The sequence below is a fragment of the Dasypus novemcinctus genome, chromosome 20 (assembly GCF_030445035.2).
Source record: "Dasypus novemcinctus isolate mDasNov1 chromosome 20, mDasNov1.1.hap2, whole genome shotgun sequence".
In the NCBI taxonomy this organism is placed as follows: Eukaryota; Metazoa; Chordata; class Mammalia; order Cingulata; family Dasypodidae; genus Dasypus; species Dasypus novemcinctus.
The window spans coordinates 6615888-6631466 of record NC_080692.1 but is presented as its reverse complement, the minus strand read 5'-3'; the positions used below and the strand labels follow the sequence as shown (position 1 = coordinate 6631466).

General features: G+C 42.9%; 1 protein-coding gene across 10 annotated transcripts in view; it reads right to left on the bottom strand.

Annotated features, from left to right (window-relative positions):
• BEND7 (BEN domain containing 7) overlaps positions 1–15579 on the bottom strand; it is a 133639-nt gene that overhangs the window by 81479 nt on the left and 36581 nt on the right. For 4 of the 10 annotated variants that reach the window (XM_058282385.2, XM_058282386.2, XM_058282388.2 and 1 more), the window contains exon 6: positions 7377–7602. In XM_058282385.2, the coding sequence (XP_058138368.1) occupies positions 7377–7602 (226 nt within the window). Of the gene's footprint in view, positions 1–330; positions 1390–3891; positions 4039–7376; positions 7603–14683; positions 15102–15579 lie in introns of those variants that run through there. The other 6 variants (XM_071210063.1, XM_071210062.1, XM_058282390.2 and 3 more) reach the window with 6 other exon arrangements.

The following is a 15579-nucleotide window of genomic DNA, read 5'->3' as shown; positions in this document are numbered from 1 at the left end:
GAGGGGAAGGAAAATAGGAGGAGATGTGGCATTACCTTAGGATGCTGAGATGAGCCAAACGATTCAGGAGGTGAAGTAAACAGGTGATGGGCTCTGCAGAAAACCTTGCCATTCAATTTTCAGGGACAAGGTTAGCCCATATGACACCATTGTGCAAATCAGAAAGGTGTCCCTTCCTCAAGACACTTTATTTGCATCTGCCAGAAAATTATCCTAATAGGCAAATCTACAAGGTCAATGATAGGAACTATGCTTCCCAATGTCACCAAGGCACTACCATACATAAATGGTGGCCCTGTTCCCAAGACAAGAACTTGTCTCATTTGACAGGAGGCTGTTTTTCCAACCCTAAAAATGGTGCTAAAGTGCAGGTTTTTAAAGAATTTGGTACTCTGGATTTAAGAGCTGAATCCTTGCAAGTTAACCAACAAATTGGTTCCTGTCATTCTGTGAAAGGCTGAAGAAAGAGGAAAAGCCACAATCATCTTAAATCTCTTCACATTTCTATTTGCTCCTTATGTGGCAAAGAAAGGCATCTATGGTTTTGAGGCAGATGAGTCCTTCTTGAGCCTATGGAAGACTGGTGACTAAGCAGGGAGAGACAGACTCATTGAGGCCCCTACCCCAAGGCTACTAATTTCAGTACGTAACTTTAAGAAACAACTTGAGGAAGTGCAGCTCGGGCTGAAAACCCCTGGGGGTAAGCTATGTTCCGAGTCCCTTTCCACTGGCATTATAGTCAATTCACGATGTATAACACACTTACTCAACACACAGTAAGGCAAACAGGTTGGAGAGGAATCAAAGCCCACCACTTAGAACAGGCTTGAAAAACGGGAGCCAAAGGGCTTTTACCCAATAGTTCTGCTTAGTTTAGGCTTCTTTAAATTTATTCCCTAGCTAAACTCTTCTACTCTCTTTGCCTTTGAAATACTTCTCACCCGTCCAGATGTACTTGGGACGTCACCTGTTTGGTGAGGTCTTCTAGTGGGATTTAGCACGGCCACCCTGTGCTCCTCCCTCAGTGTGGTGACCAGCACCTGCCACTGACTGGGCTCAGCCATGGAGGAAGGTTCAAGGACACGTGTAGTGTTTACATGGCTGTGGCCCACCAGATCACACATTCCCCAAGGTCAGGGCCACGTCTCACTCAACCTTGGGTCACCAGTTCCTGGTCACAGTGGGTGGACAATAAAAGTCTGTGTTGTTGCCAGAAACGCCATGTCCTTTGATGATTTCTAAGTTTACAAGGCCCGTGAGGACACTGCGGAGATTCTGGTGTTCTTATGGTTTTTCCAGTGTCTGTTAAGCAGCAAAGATCCTGTCTTCTGTATCACACTGATGAAGAACTTGGTTGAACAAGGAAACCAAGGAGACTCTGACCTAGAGCTGGGCAGAATAGAGACATTTTCTTCAAGACTGTCATGACGAGGCGATATGAAAAAAGCATGTGGCATTTCTTTCATGATCCCTACGTTAGCGCTGTGCTGAGGTCTGGAAATGCCTTCTTCCACCTGGGGGAACTCAGACGCAGCTGAAACCAGGACCCTTGTGTGAACACAACGGGGAGAAAGACGCTGAAACGCACAGGCTCACAGAACGAGGGCCCCTGAGGCCTGCCATCGCCTTCGCTGGTCCAGGAGACTAAGCGTCTCGGGGGGCCGCTGCCTGCTGCCTGCATGTGCTGCAACCAGGCAGGGGCGGTAGCAGGGGTGGCACTGCTTCTCCAATGGGGGGTCTGAGACCACCTGGGTCAGAACCACTTGCAGTTGCCTGTTCAAAGTTCAGGTTTCTGGGACTACCCTGAGCCGACGGAATCGGTTTCTAAGGATGGAACCCAGAAATCTGTATTTTGAAAACCAGCGACCCAGGTAATTCTGACGCACACTAAAATTTGAGAACCACTACGGAAGGGGTTGAGCAGAAGAGCTGAGACTCAACATAACCAGTCTGTCAGGGCCTCCAAAGAACATGGGACAATATTAAGCGACAAAACAAGGTTAATAGTTAGATACATGCCTGACAGGCATCCTACATTTCTGATGTAATTACATGGTTGTAACATATATACCATTTTTATGGTTATATATGTTTTGTATAGTTTTAAGCAGATGTGTAAAAATACAAATTGATAAATTAACAAATGATTGCTCATTTTCCAAAAGGCCTCTTAAGTGAACACATTCACCAGCTGGTTCCGGTTGGCAAACATTTAAACTAGACTATAACCTACACATAACCTTGAAAAACTGTCACTTTCAAAGCTCTTTCCTTGTGGCTCTGCACACGGAAGGGTTGCAGAAGTATCTCTTCCCCTAAGGAAGGAATCAAACTTCTATTTCCCTCCCCAGCACAATGGGACTGATTTTCAGTCTTTTTAAGAAAAGACTGGCCCTTTGACACTAGTAAATGAAGTATAGCTACATTTTAACCAGAAGTTCACATGGAATATGTTTTGCATAATAACTGTAGGGGCATTTAAAATAGTTAGTATGGGCAACTATACTAATTATTTTAACGACCCCACCGTTACTGTTATGTGGCACACTTTCATCATAGATGTGGAGGCAGCGGCCCCTGGAGGTTCTGGGGGGAGGGAGAGGGAAAAATGGTATAATTTGGGGGCATTTTTGGGACTTGGGCATTTATCCTGAAAGACGTTTCAATGACAGACACAGGCCATTGTATACCATGTAATAACTTGCAAAAATGTGCAGGAGAGCGTGTAAACTACAATGTAAACTATAATCATCGCTTAGTGGCCATGCTCCAAGATGTGTTCATCACTTGTGACAAATGTACCACACTAATGAAGGATGTTGCTGATGTGGGAAAATGTGGGAGGGCTAGGGAATGGGGCATATGGGAATCTCCTATATTTTTTGCATAACATTTATGTAATCTAAGTTTCTTTTAAAAAATAAAAAAGTGTATTAAAAATTAAAATAAAATAATTAGTATGGTCATCTCCGTGGAATCTAACGAATTCAAAATGCTAAATTTTAGATAAAAATTTAAGTGTGGGATGCCTTTCTTTTCATATACTCCTACAGAAGGTGTGAAGTGTTCTAGAAAACAGCTTTGGAATCAGAGAAGCTGGGGTTAAGCTCAGGCTCCATCTACCACTCACTAGCTGCTTAAGTAAGTCAGCTTACTCAATTTCTCAGCGCCTTGGTTTCCTCTCACCAATGTTGTAGGGGAATGCTAAGAATTAAATGACATAAATGTATGTGAAGTGCCTGGTATATGGGAGCATTTAGTAAATATTAGTTATTAGTATTAAATTTTAAAAATTTAAATTCAAGCTGATGTTTCAGCCTTAGGACTTAGAGGGAGTTCTGAGAACACACGGATGTTACTACGAATAAATAAATAGGACATCAGATGTAAATTCCACCACCAATCATGTTAATTTAAGTCTCTGCAGGATCAAATAGAAAATGAGCATTTCCTTTTCCTGATTAAATCCCAATAAATGAATGATGATGTTCCAAAGAAATAAAGAAGAAAGGTAGTATAAAGTGACCAAAACGGACCCTTCAAGTCTGTAGCTGCGCTGGACGCAAGGAGAGCTCGGGGTGTTCCGTTCAGCAGACCCGGTGAAAGGGTGCTGTCAGTTGCAGTCGGGCTTCCCAAACTCACTGGAGCCCTTAGTAATTTTTTGGAGAGTCCCCTCCCAGAGGATGCTCTGATCCCAGGGACCTCCAGGAGAGCCTCAGTGCTGCTGTCCCCCAGGATAGCAGTATTTTGTATATCATGCCCAGGGGTAAACTGAGAGCAGTAGGCCAGCTCTTTCACTTGACATGCACAGGCATTTCTTTGAATGAAAGAATCCAGCAATGCACTTTCTTGGGAGCTGAATTAAAAACCATAACAGGTTCTAAGAATTGCTTTATTGCAACTACATTTTCTGAAGAGCATTCCGAGAGGCAATGTCCTATCAATATTTAGATAACTCTAACTCGAACTGCTTGGTCTTCCCAGGATATCATCTCAAGATTTAGATGGCAGACCAATTCTGGCCTCAGCAGGTACAGCCTGAAGTAAAGAGAGCACACGTGAGCACTGCCCTCCACTCCACGCTCTGGCTGTAAAATCAATTCTGAAACAAATCCAAGATACTAAACTTTATCCTCAGCACTAAAACCTAAGATGCCATTTAATAAGATCATAAGTTGCTTCTTCTCAGAGTTAAAGTCAAAGTGCTTAAGCAAGTGTTTTTAATTAAGGATCTTTTCATTGCCAATACCTTGGGTGTCATATTTACATATACATTTTAAATGAATTACCAGTAAGTGTTAGCTACCATAAAACGATGAAAAAACATGAAAAATATGATCTCCAAAGGGAGACTTACATTTTATGTTCAAGATACTGTCATGGGGAATATTGATTAGCACTACAAAAAGCTTAAGTTAATAATCTCCACAATAAACTCTTTTTCAACCCACTTCTGTTCCTATTTATAAGAATTTTATAGATATTTATTCATCTTTTCCCCTACTCTTGTCTTACCAATATATTCATTTTGTCTGAAACAAAATCTAGCCCCTACTGTTATTTTTACTTGAGATTTTTAAAAATTGCCTAGTCATCTTATGTTCCCAAGTTGTAGGACTTTTCAAATAAATACGGCACCAGTGTGTTATGCCATGAAGGACAGGGTAAGAAATGCCTAAATATTTAATATTTGCAGAATCCTTTCAAAGCGTGTGGTGGATAGCAATAAGAACAGAGGACAGTCTTGGCACCGTTATGTAGAAAGAGAGCATTTTCTTACTTTCACACATGACTCAGATTCAAAAGAGTTCGGTCAGGGAAATAAATTTCTCTTTTTCTTTCCATCAACAGCCAGAACAAGTGGGGATAGTCATTCTATAGGACATTCAATTAATAGCCACATTTAAAAATTACTTTTTATTGCAATATGTGGGTTAGTAGCAGACTTTTAGTTAGTAAAAGTATGATGTAAGGGAAAAATATATGAGGGAGTTCAGAGAGTTGTATTTAAATTTAAATTCAATTTTGGTTTCCATATCTTGCTTTCATTGGCCCTTTATTAACTGCTAGAACTTTACAACATCTTTTTTTTTTTTTAAAGATTCATTTTATTTATTTCTACCCTTCCTCCTACAACAACTTCTTGATGTTGGTCTTTCCAAATTAATTATGATAAGACATGAGCCTGGGTGTTTAGTACTAGAACCCCTTATATATACTGAAACCCTACTATGTGCTAGGCTCTCAGTGAAGTATGACAACTAAAAATAAAATACTTCAGGCAAAGCTTGCCCTTAAGGTGCTTATGAGAAATTATCAGAATAAATCAGGTAAAAACGTTGGGTGACCAGTATGAACAGAATGTTCTTATAAGAAAGATAAACCTGATACTGTGTGCATACTTTGACCAGAGAATGCAGGCACATGCGCCGATGCTCTCTGAAGACTGGCCTGACAGAGGTCTTCTGGCTTTCTATGCATTTTTTGTGATTTGGATTTTTGTTTTACAACCATGTATTATTTTTGTAATCAGGGAAAATTTATCAAGATAAAATTGTATGCCTATGAATAAACACTGCAAAAGAATATCCAAAATACTTGTTGACCTAGGTTGTTGGTGGCTTATGGCGAATTTATGCTGGTTTTAAAGTTTTTTTGTTATTCTTCAAATAGAATTTTGACCATAAAAGGAAGAAGTATATAGAACTCTTAAGTTATCTGGTTTGAAAAATCTGCTTTATTATGCATTAGGAACAGAAGCCTCTTGCCATTTTTATTTCTAGCTACAGGGTAGGGCAGTGAAGAAATTTAAGGTTTGTCTTCTAGTTCTGTTAGAAATATTTATTTTTAAGTTCTTGTATAATGTCCAAGCTAGATTTAAAAAATGGTAGAATACACCTCTATCAGTCTACTGTGATGATCTATTTCATTACCATCTATTACTAGGGTACTCTTCTATTGCCACTAAAATAAAACATGGTCATTTATGATTCTCTAATTTCCAAATGCTTTTCTAATGTTAATATACTGTCCTGAGAAAAGAGAAATTTCAAACAACTGCCGGCTGCATCTCGGTGTGTTTAAAAGCGTCAGCAGTGAAAAGCGTCGTCAGCCTTGATTCCAGGTTTCAAGAAGGCCCAGCCAGAGTCAGTCACTTCACCAGGCCCCACATCACTGACAGTTCTCAAATCCTGCCATCATGTGTTTAGCGTCACTCCAGGCTGGATCATTCTTTTCAGAATTGGCACAGACAGACTCTGTGGCTTTTCTTATTTACTATAACTCAACAACTATCACTCTGAGTGAAAATACTCTGGTAGAAAGTGCGAAGTTTTCTGTCAATGAGGGCTTATGTCCTTCTGGCCGTGAAGGTGTTCTGGTAGTTGCTAATTTCATTTGAAAGCAGTATTATTTGGAAAGCTAATTGTGGATTCCCACGCATCCTTTAAGCACTATTAAATTATGTACTCATTTTGAAGATAATGGGGAGCAGGAGGGAGAGGGCAGGCTTTTGCCTCAGGTCCCACAAGCCGAACAAGGGAGGAGTTGAGTTGGTGGAGAATACCCTTATCAGTTCTAATTTTAATGAAGACTGGATTCAAAATTTCATTTTCATCGTAGTATTTGTGTTTATATTTGAGAATCTGTTTGCATTCTTTCAAAAACAACCTTTAAATACTTCTGTTTCCTAAAATCATCAGAGCCCTAAATAAGGACATTTTAAAATTAAGAAGTCGGTCTAGGGTGTGGAGCTGAAAACAAAGGAGATAGACTCACCCACGGCCCTGCGCAGTTCCAGGGGCACCTGGACTACGACACATGCTCCCAGGAGTCAGGACAGGGTGGTGGTGGGAGAAGGGGCGTGACCCTAAGTCGCAAAACAGGGTGGAGCAGAGCAGGCCAGGAACGTGCAGGAAGGCACAGGATTTGGCTTAGACTGAAAGCTGACCAGGACAATGACCCAGTAAAGCCACTTCTGCACTCTGGAGAGAACTGTTGTACTTTACTTTCGAAAAAGCATCTGTGCCTTATTCTCATTTACAACTAAATATTATGATGAAGTTCTTAGAAATCCTTGAGGAGAAAAGCATTTTTATTTTAAAAGGAAATTAAGAACGAACTTCTTTTTGGTTCTGCAGATCAAACTGACTCTTGAATGATTATATAACAAATTTACGTTACCTCTATATACCAAACTCTAGTGGTATCTGGGATAGTGAGTTACAATGCTTACATCCAAAAGCCATGCTATGCAAGATTTTCCAGTGGCAAATTAAATTAGCCTCTGCTTCGTTCCCTACAATTTCAGCTGCATCTTTATGGAATGAAGGCAAAGCTTAACAAAGAACCCATAAAATGAAATGATGCAGACCAACCTTTGATTGCACCCACAATATTTTGGTCTAGTCCTTTCCGGTTGTCATTGAGTCCTCTTTTCCTCTTCCCATTGGGTAAGGAGTTAGCCAAAGTCTTGTCATCAAAAAATGCACACACCAGTTTTCTAAACAGAAGGCTTCCTGAGCGAGTGTAGTTTGACAATATAGAGTCCAGCTGAGATTTAGGCATAAACACATCAAAGCCTTCAGCAAGTTGCACTTCTGGCTACCAAAAGAACATAAATATTTCATTAAAAGCAACATTTGAAGCATTTGACTTTGGGCATATGTGCAACACAAAACATCTCTAGCTATCGCAATAGCTGTCTCCTGCAAACGGCACAGCTTCAGCTTCGTGTGCCAGTGTTTGCAGTTGAAACAGCCAATCACTACTTAAAACCAAGAAAGGAGAGGCACTGATGCTAATGCTAAGTCTTGTCCAGAACAACGGAGGGGAGTACCCTGAGAAAGCACTCCTGTCTTTGGAAATGTTCTAGAGAAGGCTGAGAATCACAGAAGCGTATGATTCCAGCACTAAAGGAGACTTAAGACTTCTGGGTGGCACTCCCTCATTTTGTCGATGTAGGAAATAAGGCCCAAAGGGGAGTCTAACAAAAATGACTAAAAAATAATTAAGATATTTCAGTCATTACAATTCACAGATCCCTTTCTCCTGTCTTAAATATTTTCATTTCATTTGCCTCAGGACACAAATACAGGGCTACTACACCCATGGGCACTATGCAAGTGGTTTTCAGCTGTGGAAATACTTTTTTCTCCAGTAAAAGTTTATGTCAACCTAATATACAAAAGATAAAAAATGATGAGCAGGTTCCCCAGGCAGTTAAACCACCTCCCTTTGTCCCACCCGCACCCCCACCCCCTACCCCTTTGGGAGGACAATCTGCAGCTGTGTGTTAGGGCATCACTGGACAAGCCGGCCACTCATCCCACTGCTTCTTAGCCAGGGATTTCTGAAGGAATTCCGACACGACTCAGGCTGGCATCAGGAGACCTGGAAGGTGCCTTTCAATGTGGACGAGTGACCCCGCGCTTCGGGCTCAGGCACTTCTCACGCATTCTCCGGCAGCACACCATGGTTTACAGCTCACCTCGTCCTCCTCCAGCCCGGCTCCCAGCACCTCCTTTGCAAAGCCCTTCCTAACTGCTGCCTTCCCAGCCTGGCCGCTCAGCACTCTCTGGCACTCTCTGCGGTTGCTACCCATCTGACACGCTTATGCTGCTGCATTTGTCATGCTCTGTACTGCAGTAATTTGCCAGCCTGGGGCCCTGCTTGAGGCCGGGAGTCTTTGTGTCTCTAGAGCCCGGCACACAGCAGGCACTCAGTAAGTTCTTGTTGAATAGATGACAGTTCATTAGTCATAATCTATACTGTTCAGCCATTTGCTGTTGATTGTAACACAAAAGCTTTAACATAAAACTTTAATAGGAAGACATGCAATTGGTAAACTTTTATTAGGAAAAAAAGTCAGAAGAAACTCTTACTTAAGAAGAATATAAAAGCTTATTTTTAGGTTTTGTACCTATCATCTTACAAACCTGGCACTGCTTTAGACTTTTAAAGCATGTTAGCAATGTGAAGATTCAAGATCAGTCTCTCCCCTTGAGAATGCACATGATTATTTTTGTTCGTCCTATTACGTTTTAAAATGCCTAGCACAGTGTGGTCAAAGGAGAGAGGGCTACTGGAAGTATTTGGTGAAGGAGGAAGGCGTTTGGGCCCTGACCCTCCCCTGTGGCATTTCTGACTGCATTATCCAGAAAGTCATCCCGTGTCCTGGCTTCACTCGGCCGTGCAGCTTTGGTCTCTGGTGCCTGGTGGACGTCCCCGCGCAGTGCGGCTGCCGGCTGTGTTCTGACTGCGCCGTGGGCAGCAGCTGCCGCGGCGGAGGGGGCAAAGCCCGCAGGCCAACCCCAGGACAGGACCTGCGCGCACGCCAGCGCACGGCAGGTAACGCTGAATGAGTCAACGCGGAGATCTCCAGGCTGAGAGGACTTCCCCGTCATAACCTCGGATGATGTTTTATTCAGCATTTCATTGTGCTCATCCTCAGGCTGCATTTGGAACTTTTATTTTAAATGAATTGGGCCCAGATTAGCTAATGCTCTGGTATCATGTGAAGGCCATTCAATAATGAATCCCACTTTATCTAAAAGCAGCAGCCATTCTTGGCTATTTGGGAGTCTAGGGCAGTCCAGAAGCTCTTAAATTTGCAAGAGGGGAGAGTGAAGGACACCAGCTTATCTCATTCTTATAGTCCTTGGTTTCGTTCTGATACCATCTTAAAACTCAGCTGCCTGATCTACGGGACTCCCGTGACTTCCCCTTTGGTTCGTCCAGTAGGCCGTGGGTCCAGGTTTGAGAAACCTTATCCGAATCAGGCCCTGGGCGGAAGGAACCACTCCCTTCTCCGCCGGCACCAAGCGTTTCCTGTGAACTTTGTCCATGGCCCTTCTCCTAGTGCATTTCTTTAGTCGGGAGTGCTTCTCATCAGGTAAGCATTCCGAGTGTCTGGCACACAGTAAGTGTCCAATATTTGTGCCAGAATAAACAAAACATTACATAAGAATTGATTCAGAATAACTAGTATTGGTTCTGAGTTCTTTCCTCCCTCTAAAAAAGGAAGTGGGTTTGAAAGTCGGCCATGCCGTGATTTAGTGCACCGAAGTCTCCTTATAGCAGTCTTTGTGACAAGTCAAGGGGAGTCTACCACCTAGAGAACATTTACCTGACTGCTTCACTCAGTAGTGCATACTAAGCCCCCTCACACGTCCTGCTTGGCAGAAGAAACATATGCACAAAACAACTCCCATGCAGACCAGAGGGCGGTAAATGCTGCGAGGGGTGCCGGGCAGTGGTCTCTGTGAAGCATTGGACTTGGCTGGGGAGGGGGCAGGGTAGCTTTTTAGCGGGGTCTTGAAGGTAGAATTCAGGGGGCAGAAACGTGGCTGCTGTTTCTGGCATCTGCCACAGGATGCACAGCCAAGGAGCTGGAGGATTTCTGTGGAACCAGGAGACTTTCGGTGGCATCTTGGCCAGTATTTGATTTCAGAGGTGACAGCCAAGGCGGAAGGCGTCAATGCTTTCAGTTCCACTGTCTACTTCCAGAAAAAATACTGTTATTTTGAAGTTCTTTCCCGGCTCTAGAAACACGGACTCGCCCAGTTATGAGCATCTTACAAAGGAGTGAGGACGTCTATCAGCTGCGGCAGTGACAGAGGCAGGAACAGCAGCAGCGGTGGCCGGGCTCTGCCCCCTTCTGCTCTCCGTGTCTTTTCTCTTATTCAGATTTCTGAGATGGTAGAGAATGAGCACCAAGGCTAGGCCTATGCGATGCCACAAAGCAACTAACCACTTCTTAATAAAGAAAAATTAAGAGAAGAAGCTAGCTTCACTGTCTGAGACATGAAGAAGTGATGACAGGATGACGAATCCTGAATTTCCCTACGACACCTTGCTATCTCCTTCCTTTTACAAATGTAACCACAGTAGATTGCTACCGTGTTACAGTCCTCAACTTTGCACATATTTTTAAAATCAGGTTAAGATCCTTTCTTTAACAGTCTTGTTGAATCTCTTCTTTTTATTAACTGGCTCTAGTTAAATGACATCTCTGCTTACTAATCATGGCTCTGATAGAAACCACTACTATTCCAATCAAATACCATCTTAAAAACTAGACTGCCTTTGACAGATTCATTATTTGATATTCAAGCCAAGACAGACAGCCACTATACCAATTTATAGATTCTCTGATTCCTGCAGTAATGTGATCTTTGAATGATGACATCCAAAGAACAGGGCAGAATTTATGACACTACCTGTCATCATTTCAAGAGTTAAGAGGCTGGTTTCCCTCCATAAATTTGCACTTTCATGCGTGGTTTATCCATTTTAGGGGCCTTAGGCACTGAGCACACTACCATGTCAAATGTTTAATTTTCCCGATCCAGTGGGGTCGCCCCTCACCCTGGGTAAGGCTCTGGAGGTGGGAAGTGCTCCGGGCTGGGACTCAGGCCTGAGGGCCCTGACAGGTTTGCTCCTCCTTGCATTTCGGTCATCACCTCCCTTTACTAGAAGCAGATGGGTCAAATTTGGGTCCCAAAAAGAAGTCAATCAAAGGATTTTCCCCTGTAAGTCTCTATGAACATGTCATGTGACTCTATCATCTCAAGGGAAAAAATGTAAGGCCATTTTAAGGAGATCATACAAATTAGTCACAAAGAGAACATTTTGATCTAGGCTATCTCGTATAAAGTATCATCAATAGCCAACGACAGTGTGACACGTAAAAAGCTGCATGTGGTCACCGACTGGGAGAGTAAAAAGAAGTGCGGCCTGGGCACCGTGAGCATCAGCCTCAGGTTTTCCACTGCACAGTCAGCAGCTGTCCACAGCGGTCTGTAAACCTGGGTGTTGAGGCCCTGGCATGAGGCTGTTTGTATGGGCAGGGTGTGACGGGGATCAGGAGCGCTGGGCTGCTGCTGGGTCAAGCCCTAGGGAGCTCAGGATTGGTGGCACCTGGAGAAACCAAGGATAAGAGGCAGAATGCTGGCAAAGAGGCTCACTGGTTTTGGACCAGGAAACATAGAGCAGGAGTTATAAGAACGTTTAAGGAATGAGAATTTGGCCTTTCTGCTTGTCATTCTACTGTATAAAATGATTCTTTATTCTCATTTAAGTGTTTAAACAGTGGTATATTAGATGTGTTTCTAGGAAAATAAGTGATACTTTATAAAAAAGAAACTGAAAAACAAAAACAAAAACCCCTCCTAACTGCTTTCAGTTAGGTCAGAAATGTGATCTGCTTCTGTAGGTCTCCAAGCAGACAGAGCAAGACTTGATGCACCATTTACTCAATGTTAAGTCAAGGTCACGGCCACGACCCGGCAGCCACAGCACACCTGGGAGGGAAAGGCAGTGCCGCCACACTGGCCGCTCAGGTTCCAGGGCTGTGGCCTTCACATAGCTCACGAGCGCCGAGGCTGGCGACCCAGCAGAGCTGAGGGTCTCGGGTGTTGAGGGGCAGAGGCTCCATACGGGGTGTGCCGAAACAGACTGATAGGGTGGGGTGGGTGCTCTGTAGAAAGTGAAAAATGCTCAGCCAAAAGTTTTATCAGAAAGTATGAGGAGTCTGTATACTTGCATATATTTAATGTTGTACAGGATAAAACAAGTCATTGGAGTCCATGCTTTATAGTATTCTTAATCGAAAGAATTTTGGTAGGACTAAAAATTTAATTTTAGAACTGGCAATATAATTTGGTCCCTTAAAAATCTCTTCATGTTGTGGCATAGTGAGATAGTCCAAAGTCTTTTAGAGATGTTTTTAGCTTTTCCTGTTTCAGGTGGTAAATTAATAACTCTGAGAACTGGGGTTTGATTTATGGTAAAGACATGTGAGCCAAAATGTCTAACACATAAGATTTTAACCACTGCATTGTCCATCAAAATGTTGCTGAAACTGTATTAGGAATATGCCCAGCTCTGAGAATCAGCCCTTGCTCCTCCAAACTCCCGCCCTCCCCTGACTGCCTATGCTAGAGCTACGCCCTGTTACACCAGAACAACTGCTCATGTATCTTCTTCCCATGTGTTCCTTGCTATAGGAAGCGTGAGGACTATTTCATTTATTTTCATACGTCCTGGAAATAATGACGATAATTAATACTTGCTTGGTACTTACCATATTCCTGGTCCTGGGCTAACACATTTCATGGATTTTCTAATTTTAATTCTCCCAATTATTTCCCCCAATTTGCAGATGAGAAAACTAAGTCTTATTGAGGTTAAGATTTTCCAGCTAATACGTGATAAAGCAGAGACTTGCAAATCCAAGCAATTTGCTCTAGAACTTTTAACTCCCAAACACAAACTGCCTCCCTCAATTTCACTGTCAATGAATAAATGAAAAATTGCTTGCTTCACTGACTGGCTTTATTAGATCCCAGTGAAGTGCTTTATCTGTTGCACTAAGAGTTTGAATTCAGAAGCTATTTCTGTTGAAAGCACCAAGATGTTATAAATTGTTTAAGAAGAGTGATATAAAATATATATTAACAAAATTATCTTTAACTGATGAACATCTACAGATTTATCTTATGATAATTTTTAAATGTGTATAATCTGGCATTACTGGAGAATATTCATAGTAACTACAGCAATTAGAAAAACATTTTCTACTATTAAAATTTATAATGCAAAGACTTAAAAAACTGCTCTGAGGGTTTCACCAAAGCCAAAATCAAACCAACCAAACAACAATGACAACAATTTAGGCTGTGTTTATATCTGCCCTGAAAAACACAAATCAGCATATCTAACTGAGTAAGAAAAACAATAACTGTGAAAAATGAACAACTGTCTTGTCTAAATACAAGTAGAGTACTGGTATGCAAATTCACAAAGAGAAAATTACCAACTGTATTTAAGTCTGACACTTGGTTTTGGGTTTCTACTTTTGCTTTGTTATTTAGGCTGGAAATGTATTTAATGTGCTAACTTAAAAGGGGCCAAACAATCCTGCCCCAGAAGAGATACCTTTCTGGCCATTCCCTGCCTCAAAACACTTTTGTTCATGGGTATTTGTTCATTCATACGTACATATACATTTATTTAACAAATATTTATACCTGTCACTACAAAAGTATTAGCCAGAGCTGCTAAGGGTAGGGGAAAAAGAAAAAAAAAAAAGAAAAGAAAAGAACCAATATTTATTGAGCGCTTAAAATGGGCCAGGCACTGTTTGTTCTAAGTGCTTTCCGCAGATCAATTCATTTAATTCTTCCCACAGGCCAACTCTGAGGTCAGCACTATCACTCTCCCCATCTGACAGAGAGAAAACTGAGTCAGGAGGGGCTAGGCTGACTTGCTGGGGATTAGACGGCTGAGACTCCAGCCCAGGCAGGCTGAGCCAGCCGGCACCTTTACGTTACGTTCTCCCCAAGACACTTCCGAGTAAGCAGAAGAGCCGCAGTCTAAGCTTTTCGTTCTGTAGCATCGCCATCCCACAGACATTCGCCTCGTACAAGAGCTGCCCTAGAATGGGCACCCAAAAGTCTCCCGGTGAGGAGGCTAAGAGCAGACTCCAGACCTGGGTGGAGGAGCGGCTCCAGCGTCTTCCGGCTGTGTGCACGGGGCAGGCTACCTAAGCCCTTCATGCCACAGTTTCCTCATCTATAAAATGAAGATAGTAATAATACCTCACAGAGTTGCTCTAAGGATTAGGTGAGATAACTAACTCACTTACCACAGGGTGGCATATAACTATTATTACAATATAAACCCTGCCCTTGAGAAGCTGGGGTGGGAGGATGGGAAATCACGCAAAGGATTATAAAACAGGACAGAAAGTTCTAGCATGGAGGACTATTCAAATCCTGCATCTGAGCCTTGAGGGGGAGGGGTGCAGAGTGGAGGGGCGAGGAGTGAACAAGCAAATGGGAGTTAAAGACAGGAGGGGGCTCTAATGAAGGCCAAGCACCAGATCTAAAGTGTCATAAGCTTATCTTGAATATTGTACTTAATGCAAATGGAATGGTTTTGTCATTTGCAGTCTCAACAAAAACACTTATTGAGCACCTTTTATGCGCCACACACTGCAACAGGATTTTCCCGTTGATGTTCATCGTCTGCAGTTTACCACGAGCTGAGTGGGTGCTGACAGCTGGGCTGGGCCGGGTCGGAGCCGAGTGTCCGTGCACCTGGGCAGGGATGATGGCGTCAGCCAGCGGCCGGGCAGGCGCTCTGCCTGGCCACGGCGCACACAGCCTCAGGCTGGCGCTAGTGCTTGGATGCACGCATTTGTGTCGGTGTGACACGAGTCACAGCGTGAAGAGGATTGCTTAATACACTGTGAATTCAGAAAAATTCTACAGTAAACCTCTTTATACTTAGAGCAGTAAAATACAGGTTTTGCGTGTCATGTTTTCATTGTTTCTCCTCATCGCTCCTCTGTGCTCCGAATGTCTGTTGAACATTTTGAGGATACTGAACTTACTTCTCCTTCCTTTCTAGAACTGAAAAACCTGCTTCTGCTCTTTCTTTCCCTGTACCAGTTAAAGAGGTCAGTACTGTCTAGGAGCTAAACTGGTTGCTGAGACAGACACTTGGGGGCCTAGCCATCACGTGCTCTGCTTTGGTCCGCTCTAAACGTCTCCTTCCTCCGCTTCGGGCTCCCTG